The sequence below is a fragment of the Drosophila subpulchrella genome, chromosome X, assembly GCF_014743375.2.
Source record: "Drosophila subpulchrella strain 33 F10 #4 breed RU33 chromosome X, RU_Dsub_v1.1 Primary Assembly, whole genome shotgun sequence".
Taxonomy (NCBI): Eukaryota; Metazoa; Arthropoda; class Insecta; order Diptera; family Drosophilidae; genus Drosophila; species Drosophila subpulchrella.
The window spans coordinates 1614186-1640309 of record NC_050613.1 but is presented as its reverse complement, the minus strand read 5'-3'; the positions used below and the strand labels follow the sequence as shown (position 1 = coordinate 1640309).

General features: G+C 39.5%; 2 protein-coding genes across 3 annotated transcripts in view; one reads left to right on the top strand and one right to left on the bottom strand.

Moving 5' to 3' along the window:
• Positions 1-15740, top strand: part of LOC119558095 — a 57933-nt gene extending 42193 nt beyond the window's left edge. Inside the window, exons 4-6 of one of the 2 annotated variants that reach the window (XM_037871307.1) lie at positions 12610-12733; positions 12796-12927; positions 15054-15740. In XM_037871307.1, coding sequence (XP_037727235.1) covers positions 12610-12733; positions 12796-12927; positions 15054-15506 — 709 coding nt within the window. In that variant the 3' untranslated portion in view covers positions 15507-15740. The remainder of the gene's footprint in view (positions 1-12609; positions 12734-12795; positions 12928-15053) is intronic. The other variant, XM_037871306.1, reaches the window with a different exon arrangement.
• Positions 402-8029, bottom strand: LOC119558094 (protein phosphatase 1H). Its single transcript, XM_037871305.1, has 3 exons — positions 7373-8029; positions 1565-3018; positions 402-1076 (listed from the first exon to the last, which is right to left on the bottom strand). Exons 1-3 carry the CDS (start codon positions 7726-7728, stop codon positions 967-969), a joined length of 1920 nt encoding a protein of 639 aa, XP_037727233.1. The 5' UTR covers positions 7729-8029; the 3' UTR covers positions 402-966.
• Positions 15741-26124: the final 10384 nt, after the last annotated feature.

Here is a 26124-nt window from a genome sequence, read left to right as displayed (position 1 = left end):
CTCCCAAGAAATACCCATATAGGAGTGTTTGAATTTTAGCTGTTAAGAAATGTTGTCAATTTAGATTTGACTTTAATTCGATTTTTATGCAACTTAGATAACTTTTACTCAATAAAGTTAGGCCGTTATAGAAATAAATTAATAAAATAACAATTTTCTCTGAGAAAAATTCTTGAAACCGACTTTGTACTAACATTTGCGCAAATCGAACACCATTAACATACTCAAAAGTGAAAGCTGGAAAAAACATGATGTACTTTACATACACTTAGTAGTATATCGTCTCTGTACTCAGGAATACTCCGATAATAGACAATAACTTAGTCAACTTAAAGCTCATTTAGATCTATTGGCTTTCTCGCCGAGTAAACGCTTCCTTTATATACGATACATATTCCACATAGCGACGTAGGAATTTTTATTAACGAAAAAGTTTTGCTCAAATGCTTAAGTTTTGTTTATTTTATGTACCAGAAACATTTAAATTGACAGTGGCGCTGAATTCTCATAAACGTATTTCATAGTAGAACTCGTCATAAAGGCAAGACTTTCTTATCGCTCGTGCATCTTTTCCATTATCCCAATAACTATCTACCTAGTTTTCTATTTAACAATAATTGTTGATTTATTTTTCTTTATCGTTCCGTTTATGTTTTACGTAGCTTATAATACTTTTTAATTTTATATAACTGGAATCATAATTTGCGATATTTTGAAAAATGCGGACCTTTACTCTGCCGTTTTGTTCATTCATTAACTGTTTTGGATCGAAATAAATACACTTAATTACAGAAAATTATTGTACATTGCAATTAAGTTTACTTGCTATTTTGTTTGTACATAAGCAAATTATGTAGAAACTTTTAATGTGTTGAATTTGCTCTTCTGTGTTGAGTGTAAAAATATATAGATGTGCCAATAATTGTCGGCTATAACTACATCGGCCTGTGTGGCAGGACATTTGTCCTAGTGCTTGCCCTTCCCCTTGCGACCCTTTTGAAGCTGTTGTTGCAGATGCTGCCGCGTCTCCGACGCCTCTTTGTCCTTATCATTATCCTTCTTACCGATGTCGGACGCTAGAACATATAAAATTAGATAAAATTTATTATTATTTTAGACATTATATCTACAGGAGTCTTGTTATTTCTGAATGTTTTTCTTGAATACGACAATCTCTTGATTTATTTAATGCCTTGCCTTTTACACGCCAAATTTGTTGACTTTTAAATTTACAGAGTACATTTTATTACTAGATGAAAAAACTATCCTTGCTCATAGAATTAATGGTACTTGGTTTTCAGTTAGAAGTTGGTTAACAGTTAGAAGAAAGTGTTTCCGGCACCGTAAAGTATATATATTCTTGATCAGGATCACTTATCGATCTAGCCATGTCCATTTTTCCGTCCGTCCGTCTGTCCGTTTGTATGCACGCTGAGTAACACGTATATAAACTAAAGTTGTCCCAAAAGTTATTTAAAAACGGTATAAATTTGTAATTTTTTTGAGAGATTAAAGGTTGGAAGATTGAGTTAAGCACTGAACTATCTCGGGAGTTTGCGCCTACCTGCAGAATCCTTGTCTTTTAGCTGGACCTGTTCCAGCGAAGGGGCCAGTTCTACCACCAGGGTCTCGTCGACTGCATCCCCCACCTGCTGTTGCTTCTGGGAAGTTCTTGCCTCGTGCACAACCACCTCACCCTCCTCCTCCTCCTCGACGACCTGAGCTTCCTCGGCAATGACGCCATTGAGGGCGGTGACCGCCTCCTGGGCCATGTTGGCCTGTGCTTGGCGGCGTCGATGCTCGAGATCTCGTTTGTAGTTCTGCGTCCACTCCACGTGTTCCTTGTAGTACTGGCTAACCGGAATGACAATCACTGAGATATCATCAACAGTGGCTGCTGCCTTGCTATCTGCGAGACGCCAATGCCCGGAGTCATTGATTTTTCCACGAGCACGAGCCACCAGCTCCTGGGCGACCATCGTATAGCGATGCTTCTCCGTAGGATATTTGGACAGCGTCTGGAAGACAATGCGTGAAACGCCCTCGTTTTCGGAAACATCCCATAGGCCATCGGTGGCCATAACAAGCACGCCGTAATCTCCATCCCTGTTGTCTTCATCCGAAATGCAAACCACCTGCGTAAGATCCCGTTGCCTCACATCGGGATGGGGCGTGAGGAAGGGTTTTATCTGTATACCCGTGTTAATGGCCAGCAGATCGTGATCACCAAAACCACGCGTCACTCCCAGTGTGCCCAACAAACGGCTTCTCTTGCCCTCGCCATTTACCACCGGCATGCGGAGATCCTCCCTGGTCAGCGTCTTATAGGTCCAGCCACGCATTGTGCCCTGTCGGCAGAGAATGCGCTGGCCCATATCCTTGATGTGCGGCCGCTTGGCGTACTCCATTGCCACATAATGTTGACCCATAAGTTGCGGCTTCAATCTGGCTACATTCAGCAGACGTTCGCGCTCTGTTTCAGGCGTGTGATCAGCGGAAAACGGCACTGGATAACAGCTAACTTCTAGTGGATCCGGTTCAATACTAGAGTGCGTATCCGTTTGTTGCCTATCAGGAGTGGCACGGCGCTGACAGAGCACAGCTCTAGAGTCGCCGGCATTGGCGACATACATCTTGCCATCAATAAACAATGAAACGCAGGCGGTGCATCCGCCGGCATCTCGATAACGATCATTGTCCTGCGCTATCAGCGAGTCCATGTTGAAAAAGGCACTTTCCAGTGCACCGATGATAAGTTCGTCCTTGGTCACCCGGCGCTGGAAGTAAATGGGGTGCGGGAATGTAGGATTTAGCTGAATGCCATCCCCTCCGCCACTGGAGATGTCCACATCCCGTGGCAGGAGCAGCTCCAGGCAGTCTACTAGCTTTTCGTGCAGGATGTGATGGAACTGATGCGAGGAGGCCAGTGCGGCTCCATATCCGGCGTGTCCATCGAAAATTCCGAAGTATGTGTACGGAAGATCTGGGTGCTTGTGCTCAGGATCCGAAAGTACTTGCCTGGGGATGAGAAAAATACAAAAGAGTTTATTAAAATTCCAATGTATTATATTTTCAAAATTTTTTGAGGTTTCTAAGGTTTAAGAATAGCTACGCAAACAAGAAAGAAGGCTAACTTCGCAAGCCGAAGTTTATTAATTGATTATTCCTTTTGCACGTATATGGTATAGTCGTCCGAATAAAAAAAATGTTCTATCGAGATTCTCAAATACAAGAAAAATGTATACCCCAGAGTAGAATATAAGATGTCATATAAATACAACGAAAATATAATTTTTGTTTTATTAGTTTATCCGATTATTCTTGTGAAAGCAACAGGACATAGTTATTAGAAAGAACACTATTAGTCTAGTTTTATACCGATAGCTTTAAAACTGAGAGATCAGTGTGCGTTGAAGCGGGCAGATGGATAAGACTAGATCGACTCGCCTAGTGATACCGATTTAATGTATACATATGTATACACTTCATAGGTTAAAAAAAAACTTTCTGTTTTTGTTATTGAATAACTTGATAGGATAGTTAGAGTTAGAGAAAAAAGTCAAAGTATGTGTACAAAAATTTTTGTTTGCTATATATTTAAAACAGGTTTATTTAGCCATAATAAAAATAGCATTTCAAAATACCTTTTTGGCATCATATAGCACGTTCATGTAGATTTAGTATTGTAGAAACGACATATGGGCATTGGAAATCTAGCTTTTTGTATCTTAAACATCTTATAACTTTTAAATGGATAGTTCGATATGGGTGATAAGTGTACCGTTCGACACGCACTTTAATAATGAAATTAAAAATTGAAATTTATTTTGCTTTACTCCAGCTCTAATTTTCAAAACTTTCCACAGTGATAGCACTCACTTTCGCACACTCTCCTGGTGCGCATCGTCACCACTTGCCATTCACAGCAATCTAAAAACTAATAGAAAGAATTTGCTTAGCGCTGACTTCGGGTAGCAGTGTGCCACGCAAGCTCAATACTTTTGAAAAATTGAATTGTTTTAAATTGAACTTTGTGAAATTTCCACGAACCATACCTGAGCCAAAGTACCATGCGAACGTTTTTCCATCAACTACAGGTTCCGCGGATTAGCTAAGAATACAAAAAACCGATGTTTGCTTATATGGCCCACATAAATGGACATATCTTAAATATTTTCGCTAAAACACACTCTCAATACATGACGGCATTGCTAAAAATATATTCACCATCATTGCCAAGTCTTTGAAATTTAACGTCAAAGTTAAAACTCCCAAAACTGTCACAATTTCTCTGATGTTTTTATCCGTCTCTAAAAAATACATGTTAATCTTAATTTTTTATAGCAATAAACCGGTTTTTTTTGTTTTAATATCTTCTCCTATATGTTGTCAAATAGGAAATTTGTCATGGCAACCTTTTGAATGAGAGTAAGCATGTATGTTTTTATGCATTAAATAAATGAATATTTATTTGAATCGTCTTGGGAATAAAAAATCCGCAAACAAAACAAAATTGGTTTTGACATGTTTTATTCGTTTTTTGGGACATTATGCTGTTTTAAAAATGTTATATTTCACAGAAAACTTTCTTGTTTATTCGCATTTTATAGGTTGCCATGAGATATTTTAAATTTGACAACATATAGGAGCTGATATTAAAACTAAATAAACGGTTTTATTGCTATAACAATAAAGCATACAGTGGCCAATAGAAAAATAAAAAATTACATCCATTTAAGATTTCTTTTTTAGGGGTGGTTTTCCATTAGAGAAATTGTAAAAAATTTAGGATTTTCAACATTGTCGTCAAATTCCAAAGACATGGGTAATGGTTCAAGATGGGGACTATTTTTTAGCAATGTCAATAGTCATGTATAGAGAGTCTGTTTCAGCACAAATTTTAAAGATAAGTCCACTTATATAAGCCACATAATTCAAAATGTCAGCAGACATCGGTTTTTTGTATTTTTGTTTTTGTAATGAAAACCCAGTTTGTATGGGACTTTGACTCAGGAGGATTCAATTAACATGAAAAGCAATAAATGGTTTGTACCTGCTGGCTGTGTACCTGTGATATCAATTCATTAAAAAGTTAAAAGCAAATAAAGTGTGCAATCTTGGGAACAGACGCTTTGCTACTTGTATGTATATATCTATCTCCATCGGACTTCCTAGCTGAGTTTCGGGTATCTGATAGTCGATGGCATACACAATAGCGTTCTCTTTTCCGATTGAAACAATTTATCATTTTTTGGTCAGATAAGACTATATAGCGTAGAATATAGCAATAATCCCTTTCAAGATTCGGCTTAATGACATATTACAGTCATTTTTCGAAATTATGTCAAATTTGGTCCGCATTTCAACTAATTTAATAATGTTGAATAATAATATATGTTCTTTAACCTCCAAACAAAACATAGCGACACAAATTTATAATTGAAGTTACAATTAACCTACACCTCGTGGATGAAAGTTTGATTTTGGTAGGAAACAGAAGTAAGTCTGGACCAACAGTGTTATAACCAGGTTTATTTGAAAAACTGGGCCCTAATAGGTACTATCTATTCGTATTACTTTTTGGCCATTCGTGGGAGTAAATACAACCTTTTCGTATTGGCTTGCGTGATTTTCATATTCGACCATCTGATATGCACACGGGCTTGGAGAGCTCTATGATATCAACTATTTTTTTTAAGGACATCTAATATTTACATACATTTTTAACAAATTGTGTTAGCTAATGTTAATTTATATATAAAAGTTAGCAAGATAAAATGGAATTTTGTGGCTCAGAACTCAAAGAATAATATGACCCGTTCGTTCAATGGTCTTATTTTAAATAAAAAACTATTGCAATCTAAATAAAAACTTCAAACCAATTTAGAAACATTAAAATATCGATGAGTTTTCGAAACCCTATGCTATTTGATATTAATTGTCGTTAAGGCTTATTGAATATACAGTAAGTGGTTGAAAATGTTGGGTGTATGGTGTCTAAATGGAAATGGCTTTAGATTGAACTTACATATGGGCATATCCGCCAAATGGACAACCAGGACCGAAACAAAAAAATCTTCATATTCATCGCATTTTTTCCGTATTTTCATAAATAAATGACCATATTTTCATATTACAGTAGAACCATAGAATATTTTATTTGTTCTGTTGAAGAAATTTCCCTGAAAACTGAAAAAATGTACTTTTTTTCAATTTTAGCTACTTTTAAAGGCATTTATATGTTTAATTATTTGGCAAGGAAAACATATGATTTGTTTGCCCTTTTTCTATCAAATCCCTTTATTGCAATCTAATAAGAAGGTAAAAATCCAAAGAGGGCGAAAAAATGTTAAGTTAACTGTTAATAAAGAACATGGAAAAATTATACGACCCGTACGTTCGCGACCGGTACTTAATTCAATAAATAAAAAACAAATGGACTCGATAGAAAGCATGAATCCATTTTAAAAGTAAAGTTATTGCTTTAGAATATTCCGTCCCAATTAGCAGATTTTTGCATTTTACTAGATTAAGCCCAAGTCGACTTCGATTTTGCGTACGTTCGCGGCCGCGTGTTTTTGCCAATATTATGAAAATTATAGCGCAATAAATCCCATCATTTACACTAAGCAAAGAGCTAACAAAATGCTATCAAATAGGTAAAAAAATTTAGATAACTTTTATTTTCTTTTTTTTTTAATTGCAAAGTGCGTACGAACGTTCGTTCGCGACCCATGGAAATGCCCATATATGTAGGTACTGATAAAAAAAGTTTTAAACTTTTTTGTGCCGCCAACTATTTTAATTAGCAGTCGTAACTTGATTTTAAATCGAATATAAAATGAATGGAATTTTTGCTATATTCTTCTCTATATACATATTATTATTTACCGAAAAATGCAAAATGGTTTCAATCGGAAAAGTAAAAAAACCGCAGGAACTTTTAAGTTAAAGGATGAGTTCGCTAATAATCTTATGATCACAGCTGTATGTAAGCGATTGCTATAGAGAACAAAATAAACAATAAAAGTACTGACAACGTAAATAGTTTTGTAAAATAAATATACTAATGTATATGTTCAAGCTATAAAACAAATCTAACATGAATCCAAAACTTTAAATTTGTTCTTTAGAAAATTGTATGATTCTACGACTATATTGGCGACTATCTTAGTTTCTTACTACATATTTTCCCATTAATGGTGTAAGAATGAGCTCAAAGAAATGATTGTAAAAACTAAATTTGATGATAAATGGTGCTGGCTCACTCATAGACGATTTTGAAGAGACCTAAACAAACGAGTTTACGGATCAAAATTGGTGGTCAAATCGATAGTAAGATGTGGTGACCACCCTGGGCTGGCCCACTTACCGACAGAAGGCGCCCTGGTCCTCGTTCCACTCAGATTTACCGGAATTGACGCACTCGGCGTATCCGGTGCCCCAGGGCAGCAGGTTGATGTCCCGCGGCACGATGATTGGCCGCACATTGTGGTCCGCTGAGGCGCGCAGTTCGTCCGGTGTGAGAAGTTGCAGAAAGGGGGGCCGGGCGTAGGGGAACTTATCCGGCAACGGCTGACTACCGGAACCACCGAACCGAAGTCGCTGGTGCGGCGAATTGTGATGGTGACCGCTCCCGGCACCAATCCTTCGCTCGCCTGCACCTGGCAGAGGCGGTAAGTCCGGTGCAATGGCCGATATAAAACGCTCCTTAATGTTACTAAACATGTTTTCCTTTTTCAATCGACCTCTCTTGTTGTCACCCGTTCGCTTCGTTATCGCGCTCTCGCTCACTCCCACTGACGTGGCGAGCTTGCGATGTTGTTGTGCTGCTGCCTCTTCTGCTTGATTTGCTCAAATTTCTTAAATATCGGGTATAGTCTGTAGACTTATATAGGTGGCGACGTCAGGTCTCCGGTCGGATGCACTAGGCGAATAGATTTACGTTAATCGCGACAACTTTGCGGATTAATTCTGGCTTTTAACAAAAATAAATCGATAGTTCTAAGTGTGACCGTGCATGCCGTGTTCCAAAATACTAAAGTTGTAAAACGGATGGCGAATAATACCAAAACTGTGGGCCCTGACCAGACCAAGTTAGAGTCTTGCTGTTAAAGCCTTGTTCCACTATTTCGGGATACCTATCGAGGGAGCCAATAGTATTGGCACAGTAAGCCTGTTAGTTAAAAAAAAGTGATTACACTAAGTAATAGCCTTTGCACACAGCCGCTAAAATCGCTGTTGGAATTCTGACCAGATTCTTGTTCACAAGTGAATCGCTGAAGCGAAAAGCTGATTGGCAAAAGCGAACCGTATCCGAATAAAGAGGACGTCCAAATTAAGTTGTTCCGAAAAAAATGAAAATTGATGCAAAACTATATATAATTTGAGCGCTTGCAAGTGGAATGCTTTCAGCGCCAAATGATTATCTCATTAATATTAGCATATTTATCTATTTATTATCTAAAATATTTTGGGCCAGCAGTGACGCCTTGAGAATTTTTCACAAGTTAGAAACGTTTTGACTCTTTTGAGTATATATAACACCTTCTATGCATAGTATTCTTTGAGTATAATCAATTTTTGAGCAACAAGTCTTTTCTTAAAACAAATCAAATCAATATATCATTTCAAGTTCATATCAATTGCTGGGCTCGGAGCCGGTGGAAGGGTCACTGAGCCTGCAACAACAACAATTTCAATTCAACGGCGCCATTGCAATTAAAATGCATTTTCTTCTCAAAAAAATACCGAAATGCCGAAAATAGGTGATTTTTGTACATCACCTAAACTCGTAAAAAAGAATGATTAAACTGAAATACTGAATCCATTTGCGTGGGGCGGTTCCATTTTCAGCTGAAGCGAGTTGTAGAGAGCACGTGTATTTCTTATGGAAAAAAATTGCTGAAGCGATAATAAAAGGGCTTGACGAAAAGCGTAAGCCTCCTTTTTGCCTCTTGCTCTCTCCTATAGCTGGCTTTAGTTTAAAATCTTATTTTGATATCGGTTGTAGTCTTAGAAATGTCTGGGACACCGCGTTTCATGTCATAGTTAGCTTTGTTTTTCTATTACTGCATAAGGCGGCACTCTCATTTCTGCTTTGACCTTACTGACTGTTATGCAACTTTCTTAAAAACTGTGGATAATTTTTTTATTCTATTTATAAAAATTATTGGCATACAAAACTTTTAAGGATATTTCGGAAACATATACATTTTATTGTTAAAAGTAAAAAGAGTGAAATGTGTAAGATGTTAAAATATAAAGTAGATAAAATTTAGAAAGTATATTTATTTTGAGGTAGGATAGCTTGGTAATAGTTATCTGATAGTCGAGGTATCGACTATAGCGTTCTCACTTGTTGTACCCGTTACTCTTAGACTAAAAGGGTAGACTAGATTCGTCAGAAAGGATGCAACAGGTAAAAGGAAGCGTTTCCGACCCCATTAAGTGTATACATTCTTGATCAGGATCACTAGCCAAGTCGATCTAGGCATGTCAGTCTGTCCGTATGAACGCTGAGATCTCGTTTCCTCTTGTTTGGTGCAAATTAAATAAACAAAATATTACAAAGTTGAATTGATATTATTGTGAATTTGATATTATAATATCAAATTTACATTGTTGTAGATTGGATATTAAGAATGTAAAGTTGACAGTATTGTTAGTTTGTTATTATAATATCAAACAATAATTTTAAAATATAAAAAATTATATACCAAATTTTTCATATTTCTAGTTCGTATTACCTATTAACTGTTTTTATTTAATATTTACGTTTTTAAGAAATATTTGCAGATTTTATTACATATTTGGATCTTTGTTTAGATAATCGGTTATACATATAATTACTTAATATACTAAAATTTCTTAATTCAGCCCAACATATATCGACGAAAACAGCGAGCTAACTATAAAAAAAGAGAGAGGTAAATAGGCGGCTAACGCATTTCGTCGACAAGTTAAGGAAATACCAAAAACTACCAGATTTCGTGAGTGAATTCCGATGAACGCCGTCGCGCAAGGACTAAGAAATTTGATCTTTCGCGGTGTTTGTGCAGAACCAAAAATTTAAAAATGGATGAAAAAACCAAGAACCATGCCAAAAACTCCTGCGAATTCAGTGCAGAGGGAGAAGTTTGTCTAGTCCAATCTGTGGAGAGTCGCTCTGTATTGTGGGACTTGACCCACAGGAAGCAATACCACCACAGGGCAACTCTTAGCCAATCTGAGTACTAGGCTTAACTTTTAAAATAGTTGTGCGATTGGTACAAAAAATTACCACTACAATAAAAGCTTCAAAAATGTGGACGGCAGTCAGATTAGACCTACATATATGGTCTTAATTGGATATGTGGTTATTCCACGGCATTGTTCGGCGTATTCATTAGAGGCTTAAGCCTTGTACTCAGATCAGCTAAGAGTTTCACTGTCACTGTCAAAGTTCACCCGCAATGCATGTAGCATGGTCTTACTGTCAAGCAGTTCGAAAAACAATTAAACCATTTTAGATGATAAATATTCGCATTTTTATTATTAGGATAGAAATATTCATAGCAACCCTCGTATAATGGTTTCACTCAGAAGTTTTCAGCGCAGTAAGACCTTTCCGACCTCATAAAGTATATATATTATATATATAGCCTAGTCGATCCAGCCATGTCCGTCTTTCCTTCGTCTGTCCGTTTCTACGCGAACTAGTCTCTCAGTTATACGCTATCAAAAGCGTTTTTTCTTTTGTAGCTAACCGGATCGAACCGGATCAGACAACTATATCCTATAGCCCCAACAGGAATAGTACGAAAAATAGTACATAAATTGATAAAATTATAGGATCGGTGTTTTTATACCCGTTACTCGTAGAGTAAAAAAAAGGAGGCGTTTCCGACCCCATAAAGTGTATATACTCTTGATCAGGATCACTAGCCAAGTCCATTTAGCCATGTCCGTATGAACGCTGTGATCTCGGAAACTATAAAAGCTGCAATAGATAGATGGTTGTTATTTAAGATTTAGATTCTTTAGCTTCCTACGCAGCGCAAGTTTGTTACGCTGATGTGCCACGCACACTCGAACGCCCACAAGCCGCGCAAAACTGTGGCGCCCAGAGTTTTTATGCTAGAATAACAAATTTCACTGAAATGTATTGGTCTCGACATTGCTTATCGATTGACCTACAAAAAGATTTCCACGCCCACTCTAACGCCCACAAACCTCCCAAGAAGAAAAGCAGTGACGTCAGAGCCAGACAACAAATGTATTTATGCATGTGTGTATTTAAATAGTTGCAGGCCAAACTGCGGAGGCCGAACAATTTTAGAAATTTGTACTTTTTAACTCCCTCTGTATCTCTAACTCAATACCAGTTTAAATTATCTAATTCCGATTAGGTTAATGTAACCATTCAATTGCTGAAAAACAATGGTAGGGGCGCGGGAGGGGGCTTGCCACTCTTTGCATCACCCCTCTCTCCATTCTGACCTGCAGTGCATTTACAGAAGCAAAAAAGAGAAACACGATTGATCATTTACACCGGGTTTCAAAGCAATAGAAGGCAGTAAAAGGAAAATCGGTGCACGTAAAATTGTCGGGCAAAATTTTTTTAGCGCTGTAAATATTTCTGTTCTCCCATTAGTCTATGACTAACTTTCGTATGGCGAAACCCGTGTGCCTAATGCGAATTATTGCGAATTTTCTAAGCGTATTCCAATTTTAAAGCGGTACTCTCTTCACAGCAAAAGGTCGTTTAATTTCTGGAGGCAGTGTCGAGTGGCAATTTTCTCTAGATGTCTACATCACGCTCGCTCGCATTGCCCTACGTTTTTCCTCTCCAACTCTCCTTAGGTCTCCGCTCCGCTCTGTAGCGCTTAAGTTGGGATAGGCTTAAAAAGTTATAACTTTCTAGTGTTTTAATAAACACCCACGATTGTCGCGCAACAACCCGAAAGTATTCTTGTATTTTGGACGTCTGTATCATATAGCTGCCATAGGAACGATAGTATAACTAATGGGATAATAGTATAAATATAAGTATAGCTTCGTTATTTTCTTTCATTTTCTTTTCTATTGCGGTGTATAGTATTTTTTTTATATTTCAGAACCACGAATAAAATTTGTTATAAATTGGACAAAAAGCTGTCATAGAAAGAATCGAAAAATTTTTGTCAATACAATACAAAAATCGTTATATGCTAGTAAATTTAAATGTAACGTTGTCTTTATAATTCTGTGATTACTTTTTAATTATCTAAAAACATGAAAGCTGTACAATGTACATGCCGAAGTTTGCTTGCTTTCTTGTTCGATTTGATAACTGTCAAATCAAATTTACCATGTGAATATCAAATCGATCCTGATTGATGTTATTTTCTGTGAAGGATCTGCATGTAATATCTCAACTTTCCAGCTATTATTGTATCCTATTTAAGTCTCGACGTTCATTCAGACAGATGGACGGACAGACGGACATTGCTAGATCACCCTTGCTAAGTATTCTGATCAAGAATATATATTCTTCTTCTAGGATCGGAGATGTTCCCATCTACCTGTTAATGTTTAACGTACATACAAATAATTAAAATACAAGATTTTTTTTTTAATTTATTGCAGAAGCACAGCGAAGCACAGCGAGCTGCGTGACGTCATTGTCAAGTCGAATTCTTTGGGAATTGCTTTGGACCAACAAAAGGTGGATCAGTATATTAAGGCGATGTCTTTAAACGGCACTGAGAAGGTGAGACCAAATTTCAGTTAAACCAAAAGTACGGACTTTGCTCTAAATGAGATTTGTTGTAGGTGAACAGCGAGAAACTGGCTGCCATGTGGATGTATGCCACCAAAATGGGAACTCTACCGCCGCCCTCAGTTCGCAAATTGACGCCACCATCGCGGCAGATAATGCTGATTCCCTCGACTGCTGGCAGTGGGGTGAGCCCGATTCGTATTTTTCAAATTTTCAGGGGGGTCCAGCGCGATGAAAACGTCGAATCTGGATTTGTTTTTTTTTAACTTATTATTTAAATATTTAAAGTAGTTCTCGAGATATATGGAGCAAAAAATCTTTAAATACGTTTTTCTTAAAACCACGTTTGGCAAAACGGTGTCTCCTACAGCTTTGAAAAATGATTCCATTACACCAGTTTACAAAAAAAATTGATGAAATACGCCTTCAAGGAAACCTTTGTTTTCCGGTAAGGTACATCTCTCTGATTAAGAAAAGGGCACTTAAAATTTTTTCTATGGTACCAATTTTTTTTAAAGTGTAAAAAACGGTTTTCGCACTTTTTCTTTTCTAACTCGAGTTCTGATTAACCGAATTCGGTCATCAAAGACTCATTTTACAGGTAATAGAATGCCCTTTTACTTTCTTGTATACATCATTGAGATCCATTCATTAGTTTTTAAGCTACAATTCGTCAAAGTTGAAAAAGTTGAAAAAAATTTGTTTTATGTTGTTTTCTTGAAGGCTGAACCTTAACGGAGAATATGCGCCATTGATCACGACAATCCGTTGGTAAATCGATTTTTTACAGATTTTTAAATGTATATACCCAAGTTTAGTATTCGGGTGCAGAGGCCGTTTAACATTATTTTAAATTTTCAGTGTTGGTAAACGTAAGAATTTGGTGCAAGTTGCAATGCATAACGTCAGTTTCCTTGCTGATGTACCTTACCGGAAAACAAAGGTTTCCTTGAAGGCGTATTTCATCAATTTTTTTTTGTAAACTGGTGTTATAAATCTATATCATATTTCATATCGAAATAGATTCAACTTCGGGTTTTCCAACGTGGCCATTTTTTGAGCTAGGTTCATTTGGTGGGCTGTTTAAGTACGCCGTAAACCTATCCCTTTTAAAAATGGCGTTTATCATCGAAGTGAAGAGCCGCTTTTTTTATTTTATAAATAGTAAAAACTGTAAATATTTATAAAAAGAACGCAACAAAAATTTGAAATGAAAAACATTTTGTATATACCCTCTAGTGATTTCAGTCAGACATTTGCAACGCAGTGAAAGAAACCTTTTCGTCCCCATAAAGTATCAGCATCACCAGTCGAGTCGACCTGTCCGTCTGTCCGTTTCTACGCGAACTAGTCTCTCAGATATCTTTAAATATCTTCCCAAAAGTATTATTTCTTTTACAGGTAGTATAAAGTAAACCGGAATGAGCCTATATACTCCCATAGGAGTGATCAATAAAATATTTTTTTAAAAATCTAAAAATTATAACTTCGTTGTTTTTTGACAAATTAATTTCTACTCTTGGAAATATCATTCTTTTAAAATGTAAGAATTTCGAAAAAAATTAAACAAAAATCAAACTATATCATATGCTATAGAAACGATTGGATATTGAACGGGAAAATAATAGGAAAATAATAATAGTTTTGTTATTTTTGATCATATATCTTCTACTCCGGTATATAATTTTTTTTTTCAAAGCCACAAAGCGAGATTATAAAGCGCCACCTACACGTGTGGGCAAACTCTTTTGTAGGTCAATCGATAGGTATTGACGAGACCAATACATTTCAGGTTAAACTTCAGAGTGGGAGTGGTGACATTTTTTTAAATCAATCGAACGAAGCTAAGGAATCAAAATCTGAAGTACCAATTCAATATCTTTAATAGTTTTCGAGATATCAACGTTTATATTACAATTTTTGTAAGTTTTTGAGCGCGGCAGAGTGGCGTAATAAACTTGCGCTACCTACGAAGATATGGAATCTTAATCTGAAATCCGAACTCTCTAGATCTTATACTTTCCGAGATCACAGCGTTCAGCATGTGCCGCTGAAACAAACCCCAACTTTCTAGCTTTTATAGTATCTGAGATTCCAGCGTTCTTACGGACAGACAGGCAGACATAGTTAGATCGTCTCGACCAGTGATCCTGATCAAGAATCAGAATCGTGGTGCAAGTGTATAAAGCCCAATAAGGAAATAGGTTTAGTGTTTGTGGTTAATGGTCTAGGAAAGACCTTTATTTTTTCAAGACTTATTTAAGTTCTTGTTATATTTATAATATACTTATAAAATCTTGAAATATTTCAGATAGCACCACCGCCACCCACACGCCTGCCACCACCGCCGCCGGGCGCCGGGCTTTTGTTGCCGCTGCAATACCGTGGGATGACACTTCCTTACATGCGACCCGGTCCCGGATCCGTACTCTACGCCCATCCGGCCAGCTTTAACGGCACATATCGGACTCACAAAAGCACCAAGTCGGCTGAGATCAACGGGCAGCGAAGGCGCAGGCGGGCGGGAAAATCGGATGCAAATCGCCGGCAGCGACGCAAATCGGAGGCAGATGTCCTCGACGGCGCTCCCAACTTCCAGTACACGGGTCTGGATCGAGCCATAGCCGACAGCTTCTTGGCCAGGCAAGAACAGTCGCAGACGGGAAGTCACATTGACTATTCGTCGTCAGCATCTTCGGACTTATACGGCGGTCAGAGGGCTTCCTCCAAAACAAAGATCGTCTGTCGAGATGTGGTAATGTGAAGGGAATTAAGCCCCAGTCCCCAGTTCCCTACCTTTTGTATATAATCTTTCCTCAGAGTAGTGTCGAAGGATTTTTCCGAATCCCTTCACTAGAAAAAGTACTCATTTTTGTCCATGCGCAACTTTATTTGTATATCTATATATGCGTATTTATTGTAAGAACCTTATAAATATGAATAAAAAAGTAATATTAATCGAATTAAAATAATTAACTTAAACTAGAAATATACTTCTTCAGATACACAAAAATATTTTGTAATAAAAGAAACAAATGTCCAGACACTGTGTTTATTATGCTTCTACTTCTAAAGTTATAATGGTAAGAAAAGTAAATCACTCACTTTACTGGAATGGCTGACGTTTTAGAAGGCGTGGCAAATTTTTTTTTGGCCAATCTATAGGTATTGACGAAACTAATACATTTAAGCTAAAATTTCTAGCATGAAAATTGTGGCCGCCACAGGCTTGGGCGGTTTGTGGGCGTTAGAGTGGGCGTGAAACACTGAGGAAACAAACTTGCGCTGCGCAGGATTCTCTAGAATCTGCATGCCTAATCCCAGTATTGTTGCTTTAATAGTTTTCGAGATCACAGCGTTCATACGGACAGACGGTCAGAGAAACATGGCTAGATCGACTAGGCTAGTGATCCTATTCAAGAATATATAACTTTATGAAGTCGGAAACGCTTCCTTCTACCTGTTAAATACTTTCCGACGAATTCTAGTATACCCTTTTACTCTACGAGTAACGGGTTTAAAATGGAAGGAAACCCCCAAAAACACATGCAGGAGGTCAGTGCAGATAAAACAAGGAAGAACGCTATAGTCGGGTACCTCGACTATCAGATAACCGTTACTCAACTAAAGGGACCAAAGGGAAATGGAGATATGCAAGCAGCAAAGCGAGATTGAAATGCGCCACCTACCGGCGGTAGACAGATTTAAGCGTTATGGGCATTAGAGAGGGCGTGGAAATATTTTGTTTGAATCAATCGATAGGTATTGACGAGACCAAAACAGTAAAATTGTGGGCGCCACAGAATTGGGCGGTTTGTGGGCGTGGCATATTCGCGTAACAAACTTGAGCTCGGCTAGTGATCCTGATCAAGAATATATATACTTAATGGGGTCGGAAACGCTTTCTTCTGCCTGTTACATACTTTCCAACGAATCTAGTATACCCTTTTACTCTACAGGTATACAAATTTTTCTAGCATAAAAACTGTAGGCACCACAGTCTTGGGTGGTTTGTGGGCGTATGAGTGGGCGTGGCACCCTGCTAAAACAAACTTACGCTGCGAAGGATGCCCAAGAATCTGCATGCCAAGTCACAATAGCCTAGCTCCTATAGTTTCCGAGATATCAGCGTTTATACGGACGGACGGTCAGACGGACATGGCTAGGTCGACTCGGCTAGTGATCTTGATCAAGAATATATATACTTCTGCCTGTTACATACCATTCAACGAACCTAGTATACCCTTTTACTCTCTTACGAGTAACGGGTATAAAAACCAAATCAAATTGCAGTTCTTCGAACACCTCGTCCAGGGAATGAAAATTTTTAAATCAACCGCCTACATCAAACATACGTCTACAGCTGGCTGCGCAAAGAATATTGGGAGCACCGTGTCGTTTTCCACCACCAAGGGGTTGGCTCAAATTGCCACAGTTTTTTAACATACACCACAAATCGCCCGATTGCCAAGGCCAGCTTCACAGATTTGAATTGCCATAAAAATCACGCAAAAGCCGCCGCCCAAAAATAAATAAAAAGGTCATGCTGACGCAGCACCAGCGACGTCTGAAAGGGCGATCGCATTTAGTCTTAAAGCCTAGTACTCACATCGACGAAACCCGCGAGCTAACCATAGAAGTGAGCGAGAGGCAAACAGGCGGCTAAAGGTTTTCGTCGGGTCTGTTTTTCAGCGCGGTACTCAGATGAGCTAAGGAAATACCAGAAAAAATACCAGATTTCGCGAGTGAATTTTCGATGAACGCCGTTAGCCGCGGCCCAAAGAATAAGAAATTTAATCTTTGGCGGTGTTCGTGCAGAAGCTTTGGGGAATTTAAAAATTAAAAATGGAAGAAAAACACCCAAAACGGCTAACGGTCAGTGCAGATGAAAAAGGATGCCTAATCCAAGCTGTTGCCCATTATTGTGGGACTTGACCGACAGGAAGCAGTACCACAACGGGTCAAATCCGCAGAGTAGTTGAAGCGCTGGAGGAGATCCACCAGAGAGTCCCAGTGGGAAGGAACATGGGGCATCGCTCGATCTCCGACGAGCTCCATTAAGGACTCCTCCTTTACCAGCTACTTGGCAGCTGGTGATGGAGCGGAGATAGAGGATCCGCCGGCTTCTATAGGGAGGAGGAAATAAGTTCGCCCGCTAAGGGACAGCTGGAGGAGCTATCACCAGCCATTATTGGCCAGCTCGGAGCTGGACTACAGATGGCGCAGGAAAGATGGTGAAGCATCAGTGGGACGAGAAGGAAGCCTTAAACTTCTAATTTACATAAATAAAAACATTCGTTGAAAATTTCATTTATTTTAATTTGAATTTCTTTATCTTCTTTTCTTCTTTTTTAAATTGCTCCAATTGATTTGTTTTCCGTTTGACAACAAGCCCAGCTGCTTGACAGTAAGACCATGCCACATGCATGGCGGGTGAACTTTTAAAACTTCGGTCGCACTACAAAAAAAAAGATTTTTCGACTAGTGAAACTCTTAGCCGATCTGAGTATTAGGCTTAAGCCTAGTACTCACATCGACGAAAACCGCGAGCTAACCATAGGAGTGAGCGAGAGGCAAACAGGCGGCTAAAGGTTTTCGTCGGGTCTGTTTTTCAGCGTGGTACTCAGATGAGCTAAGGAAATACCAGAAAAATTACCAGATTTCGGGAGTGAATTTTCGATGAACGCCGTTAGCCGCGGCCCAAAGAATAAGAAATTTAATCTTTGGCGGTGTTCGTGCAGAAGCGGTGGGGAATTTAAAAATTTTAAATGGAAGGAAAACCCCAAAAACGGTTAAAGGAGGTCAGTGCAGATGAAAAAGGACGCCTAATCCAAGCTGTTGCCCATTATTGTGGGATTTGACCGACAGGAAGCAATACCACAACAGGGGCAAATCCGCAGAATAGTTGAAGTGCTGGAGGAGATCCACTAGAGAATCCCAGTGGGAAGGAACATGCCGAGTGGGACTTCGCTCTCTACATGGACATCCTGCCGGGCGTGTCCTGGCAAAGAAAGTAAGATCTAGCCAAAATAATTTGGATGCGTTTTACTAATAGAAGTATCTTTTTAGCAGAACCACCAGTAATATGATCTCCGAAGACCTCTCCATTAGGACTCCGTACACCATAACCACCAGCTACTTGGTAGCTTAAGCGGAGCTGGAGGACGTGCTGCCTTCTACAGGGAGGAGGAAAATAGGGCGCCCGCTAAGGAACAGTTGGAGAAGCCATGTCCAGCCACTGCCAGGATGCTGGGCGACTTCCTGCAGCATCAGCGGATCAACCCTGTTCCCAATCCGGCTCCCATTTCCTCAAGGTCCAATATGCCTATTGGGACTCGGAGCTGGACTGCGGTGGCTCGGGAAAGATGGCGAAGCATCCGGGGGACGAAAAGGAAGCTTTAAACAACTAATTTACATAAATAAAAACATTCGTTGAACATTCCATCTATTTTTAATTTAATTTCTTTGTGTACCAGCAGACTCCTCCTTTTTAAATTTCTCCAATTGTTTTGTTTTCCGTTTGGCAACAAACCCAGCTGCTTGTCAGTAAGACCTTGCTCCATGCATTGCGGGTGAACTTTGAAAACTTCGGTCACACTACAAAGAATAAGATTTTTCGACTAGTGAAACTCTTAGCCGATCTGAGTACTAGGCTTTAAGCAAAAAATTATTGAAAAAATCCTTTTATTTTAGTATAGTATATTTAGTATAGATTTCATTTTCCTTTATTTTATATTGGTAGTGTGAGAGAGTCAAACCAAAGAGCATAGAATATTATATATTATCTTTGGTCAAACTAAAGGCGCTTAATAATAATAATAAGCTGTCGACTTTCTTTTTTTTTGTCAAGGTTGTAGTTTTGTGCGGCATGGCAAATTAGGGCCTCAGACCTTTAATTTTCCTCCCCCCAAACAGATTTACAGCGGAACTCGACTGGACAAACAAAAATAAATATAAGGCGGCCCTATGCCAAAACAAACGCAGTAATCAACAACACCTTGAAGTCGAAAACAGAACGCTCGCGCCCTATCTGCTGCCCCTCACCCCGTGCCTATGAGCGTTTTTTAATACCCGATACTCGTAGAGTAAAGGGGTATACTAGATTCGTCGGAAAGTACGTAACAGGTAGAAGAAAGCGTTTCCGACCCTATAAAGCAGTGGTCGGCACACACATACCATCACAGTTTGCCTTGCATTAGTGTAAGTGTAAAAAACACGAAGTTGGCGCGCAGCGCTCTGACGCCTGACGTTTCTCTGTTTTGCACTGAAATTCTCTGCCGCAGAAGCAAAAAAACACGCCGAAGCTGAGAAAAAAAAGACCCGAAGACTCATGCCGAAGTCATACGAACATCTACGTTATACGTGAGCGAGCAGAGGATGGGCAGAACACTATCCTATGCTCACTAGATAGGCCGCTGCCGACCACTGCTATAAAGTATGTGTATTCTTGATCAGCATCACTAGCCGAGTCGATCTAGATATGTCCGTCTGTTCGTTCGGAAGCTACAAAAGCTAGAAAGTTGGGATTAAGCATGCAGATTGTAAAGATTATTACGCAGCGCACACAGTTTTGATGCTAGAAAAAAAATTCAACTTTGTCAATACCTTTCGAATGGCCAAAAACAAAGTTGCCCACAAACCTCCCAAGAAGAAAAGGAATGACGTCAGAGCCAGACAATAAAGAATGTATTTATGCATGTGTGTGTGTAAATAGTTGCATGCCGAACTGCGCGGCAAAGCGAAAAGCGCTGACTGCGCTAAGAGCGGTCATCTTAACATTTTAGCTTAATTTTATTAATTTTCAATTTAAAAGCTTAGTAACGGGTATCTGATAGTCGAGACACTCGACTATAGCGTTCTCTCTTGGTTTTCTAATTGCTTTTATAAGGCATTGTCCAAATTGGAACGGCCTTCTATTTACATAATATTTGGCCTAACATTTACATTTTCTTAATTTAAAGTTTTGATTAAATCTTCAGCACAACTTCGAATGGGCTTGTGCTTTGTAAACCATTTCTTAAGTCTCCCTGATCTAACTCTATCCCTCCCATATCTTCCTGATTAACAGGGTTAAGTTCAACATTATCCTAACATTCTCCGAAATTTTCTCGACCTACTTCCAAATTTTCGTGAACTTCTAAATTATCCTGACCTCCTACAACTTTTTCTGACCTCCATCTAAATTTTCGTGAACTTCTAAAGCATCTAAATTTTCGTGATCTTCATTTAAGGTTTTTCTGGTTAGCTTCTATTTCCTCCTGATTCGTAATGTGTATTCAAAAAATATTTAAAAGGAGAAACATCGATAAGTAAATACAAAATAAATAAAGTCAATCTAAGTACTACAGCCGGAGAAACAGATGTTAACAAAAGTTAAACAAAGGGTATAATTTCTAAGAAAATAAATATTTAATTTGTAGTAGTACTTGTACATCTAAAAACATTTCCGCCAAATAAAAAATGTGACCAAAAAACGGTGTATTACATACTAAATACCAAATATTATAAATACCAAATAATGGAAATCGGTCTTACTCATTTCTAAATACCAAATATACCGAATCCCACTATTCGGTATTTTTGGGATTTTGCGACAGGCCACGCTAAAGTTTTTCATTGGTGAATAGGCCCCCAGTCAACCTGCTCACATCTGAGTAGTTGGAATCGGACCATTCCCGAGAAGTGGCTTGGACCAAAAATGCGCCGGCGGAACTGAAATGGTATTCGATTATATTTTATTGTACTTAAATCGCAGACTTTTATTTAAAACTTAAACTAAAATATAATTATGAATAGAAATAATTTATTTTAATTTTTTTCTTAAGAATGACTAATATGTAGCATTCAACCTTGCAAGCACTGCTGCATGACCCGATGAGTAGTTCTTAAAACGACAATTCCGGCAGTCGTTCTGAACAGTCTCGTGCACCGTGGTTGGTCTATCCGCACTGTGGGCAGACATTCTTGTACCTGCAGTCCTTATTCTTAAGGTCGAAACCAAGGCCCTCTTATCAGTTATCCTGTGGCACTTGCTATGTATTCTTAAGTAAAATTTTTTCAAAATTTCATCCGGTAGCACATCCTTCAGCCGATTCACCATGATTCCTTCTAGCGCCTTTCCGAACACTGGCAAAAGGCATATGCAACGATAAGAGGATGGATCGCTCCTGTCCTTATCTGGCCCCTTTACCAGCGGTATCATTCTCTAGTGCTTCCACTTGGCCGGAAAGTATCCTTCCGAGATGCACCGAGAGTACAGCTTCGTCAGGTGCTGAGGCATGGCACGCCATACCTCCGTGACAATACCGCCCGTGATGCCATCCATACCCGGCGATCGCCGGCTTCTCAGCCTCGCGACGCTGGTTGCCACCTCGAAGGCTACGAGGATCGGTGGGGCACCAGGGGGTATGTCATCTTGGGCAGTCGACTCTGCAACAGGGAAAAAGTTGCGGAGGAGCACATTTGCGCGCCGTTCGACCGAAGACATCCGAGATCGGCTGTCTTTTTCCGGCCTCGGCATAGATCATCCTTGTGCCGACCGACGAAGTCCCGCCAGTTTTGCTCCTTTGTCGTCAGGATGAGCTTCTTGTACTGGCCTGAGGCAAATCTCAGTCCAGCGGCAAGTTGCTCAGCATCGTCGGTGCCACTCCGGAAACTGCGTTGGCATCAAGTCCGAGGATTGTCGGTGTCCGGCGATTCTCCTCGATTCCATCGAATCCGATCCAGTTTCCGCCATCTAGCTGCACACCAAGTCCATCGAGGTCACACAAATCCGTGTAGTTCGGGCAGTCGCATAAGACATGTTGCCAGTCCTCACAGGGGCGCCGTCCCAATCCTACACAGAAATTCGTTCATAGATCCATGTCCTGTGAGCAAAAGTCCGGTGCGCATCGTGATTCCAAAATTTGGATCGCGATAGACAAATTCGACGTCCGGGATGAATTTGTAGGTCACCCGGCATTTCTGTCTTGCCACGTCTGCAGTAAGTACGCACCATCATCTGTCCCCGGTTAAGACCTGTAAAGTCCTCGCCATGACACAGATCGTACTCCTCCAACGGGTATCAACGCTTAAGCTTGTATTTAGCTGCCATTTGCATGGCAATAAAATCAAGCGGGGGAGCGCCCGCATTAACCTGTAGTATACACTGTTTGGCATACCGGAAGGCTTCCTATCAGTATTAGCCTCTGGCAAGCAAAGAGTCGCCCTTTGGCCACGACTTGCTGCGTCGTATTGACATACCATATCGGGGCAACAAATGGCACACAAGGCGCTATGAGTTCGGCATTAATGGTCCGCCTGGCTCGAGGACTGAATCCCAAGTCTGCTCTAAGCACACGCGCCAATGCTCCAACAACTCCGGTCATGCGGCGTTTTAGCACTATGAAGTGCTTGAAAAACTTCAAGCCTTCTTCGACCGTGATGCCCAGATACCGGTAGCTGCTAACATACGACAAGTTTGCTCCAGCAAATTTTACCGCAGGGGCGCGACTAAGCGCACGCGAAGAGGTACGAGCCAAACGATGGCGAGTCGTGACCAGCTCGCCATTCACGCGGAGGCTCCCAATCTCCGTCCATCTCTCGCGCCCTCGGCACATCTTGTAAACGCGCCCCCAGGGATCGTGCGAGTTTTCTCCCACGATGCGTCTCAAACTGTCCTCCTTGGACAATTTTCCTCCTCCCCAAACAGATTTACAGCGGAACTCGACTGGACAAACAAAAATAAATATAAGGCGGCCCTATGCCAAAACAAACGCAGTAATCAACAACACCTTGAAGTCGAAAACAGAACGCTCGCGCCCTATCTGCATGCCCCTCACCCCGTGCCTATGAGCGTTTTTTAATACCCGATACTCGTAGAGTAAAGGGGTATACTAGATTCGTCGGAAAGTACGTAACAGGTAGAAGAAAGCGTTTCCGACCCTATAAAGTATGTGTATTCTTGATCAGCATCACTAGCCGAGTCGATCTAGATATGTCCGTCTGTTCGTTCGGAAGCTACAAAAGCTAGAAAGTTGGGATTAAGCATGCAGATTCTAAAGATTATTACGCAGCGCAAGTTTATTTCAGAAATGTGCCACGCCCACTCTACCGCCCATAACTGCGCAAAACTGAGGCGCCCACAGTTTTGATGCTAGAAAAAAAATTCAACTTTGTCAATACCTTTCGAATGGCCAAAAACAAAGTTGCCCACAAACCTCCCAAGAAGAAAAGGAATGACGTCAGAGCCAGACAATAAAGAATGTATTTATGCATGTGTGTGTGTGTTGGGGTAATTACCTGGTAAGGGTTATACCGATTAAGGATTATGGGGCTCGAAAGACCGACTTCTAACCCACACAAGCCACTGTCGTTGTAGTCGTCGATAGATTCGTTTGAAGAAAACACCTGTTATATGCTGATCACTTATTTTTGGATCTTTTGCAATATATTTGAGTTTTTGCGGTCGTCAACTCGTGTACTTCAAGAATTTTTTATTTTGCAAGTGGCGTCTCTTTTTGCCGACTAGAGTGACCGTCTTTCATTCGGTGATACATGCGAGATTTTCATAACAGTTTAGTATTTTTCTTACATAACACAATGGCATAACATCAACATATCAAATTCAAATTATTATAATGCATCAACATCCTCCTCCCAAGTATTGGAGTCGTGGAAAATTAAGTATAGACGACGGCAATACTTAGAGTTTACAATGTATCTGTTCTTACATCTAGTTTAATTATTTTTACAGCAGGTCTCTTATAAATATGGTCTTTAATTTTTACATCAACAATTCTCACACGCCCATCATTTGATGGATACGTTTTGACAATTATGCCTTTTGGCCAAACATTTCTAGGAAGGTCGGATTCCATTATCAAAACTACATCACCTTCTTTTAAAACATTACTGTCTTTTGTCCATTTACGACTACATAGTAAAAATTGTCTATATTCTTTTTTCCATTTCAACCAAAAAATGTCTGCAAGTCTTTGTGACGATTTCCACATATTTAACAGTCTCAAATCACCATCATTGGTGTTCGTGTAAAAGGATTTGCGATAATTAGAACCAATTAACAAGTCATTTGGCGTTAATGGTTCCGACATGGAGTCTGAAGGAACAATCAAAAGTGGTCTACTGTTAATCATAAACTCGATCTCAGAAAACAAAGTTTTCAAAGTGTACTCTCTAGGATATCTCTCTTTTAGTAGAACTCCTAAATATTTCTTGACTGACTGTATGAGCCTCTCCCATGTGAGGGGACAATGGCGGATTAAAGTACCAAGTGCAACCTTTCGTGGTTAAAAACTGAGTAAACTTGTCATTTGGCCACTGTTCTATGATTTCTTTTATGTCCTTGTCAGCGCGTCTGAAATTGGTTCCGTTGTCTGAATATAATTCTGTCGGAAATCCTCGCCTACAACCAAATTGTCTAAGTACATGCATAAACGCATTGCAGGATAGGTCTTCAGCAATCTCAAGATGAACTGCTCGTGTTGTCATGCATGTGAAAATAACACCGTAACGCTTTACATGGCTTCTATTTTGTGTAACTTCTATAGGCCCAAAATAATCAATACCTACTTTCAAAAAGGCTCTTTCGGTTGGCTTTATACGGCAACTTGGAAGCTGACCCATTAGAGGTGGTTGCGGCCTGGCTTTTTTGTTTTTACATTGCTGACAATTTCGAATGATGTTCTTTACTGTACTTCTACATTTTGTAATCCAAAACCTTGGGCGGATGTTGGCAATTACAGTTTCGGTTCCCATATGACAATTTTCGACGTGATAGTACTGAACGAGTAATTTAGTGATTGGATGATCTCTGCTTAAGATAATCGGATTTTTAGAGTCGATACTCATCTCCTCTTCACTTAAATTATTTAGTCTGCCTCTGAGTCTTAACAGATTATCGCTAGAGAAAAATAGGGGTAGACTATGCAGACTGCTTGAAGTTGATACAGGTTCATTACATTTAAGTTCTCCAATTTCCTGATAATAACTGTCTTGTTGTATGCTAAGAAAGATTATTTTTTCCGCTTTGAAAAGTTCTGTGGCTGTTAGCTCATTATTGGTAGATATTCTCAAATTTGGTCTTAGCTTTGTCAAGTATCTCAAAACCCAGGCTGTTGTTCTTAAGAATCTCATCCAATTGGAGAACCTTGAGACGTCCGGTAATATAAATGACTGCTTTTGAATGGTAGTGAGATTTACGAACTCTTTATCGCTAGCATCAGAACTGTCTGGACTTAGAGGGATTTTACCTAATGGCCACTGATCTTGATTTTTTCTAAGGAATGGCGGTCCTGTCAGCCATAACTCATTTGATGAGAAGTCAAAGGATGAGATCTTTGTTGATTTATCAGCGGGGTTCAGTTTTGAGGGTACATGTCGCC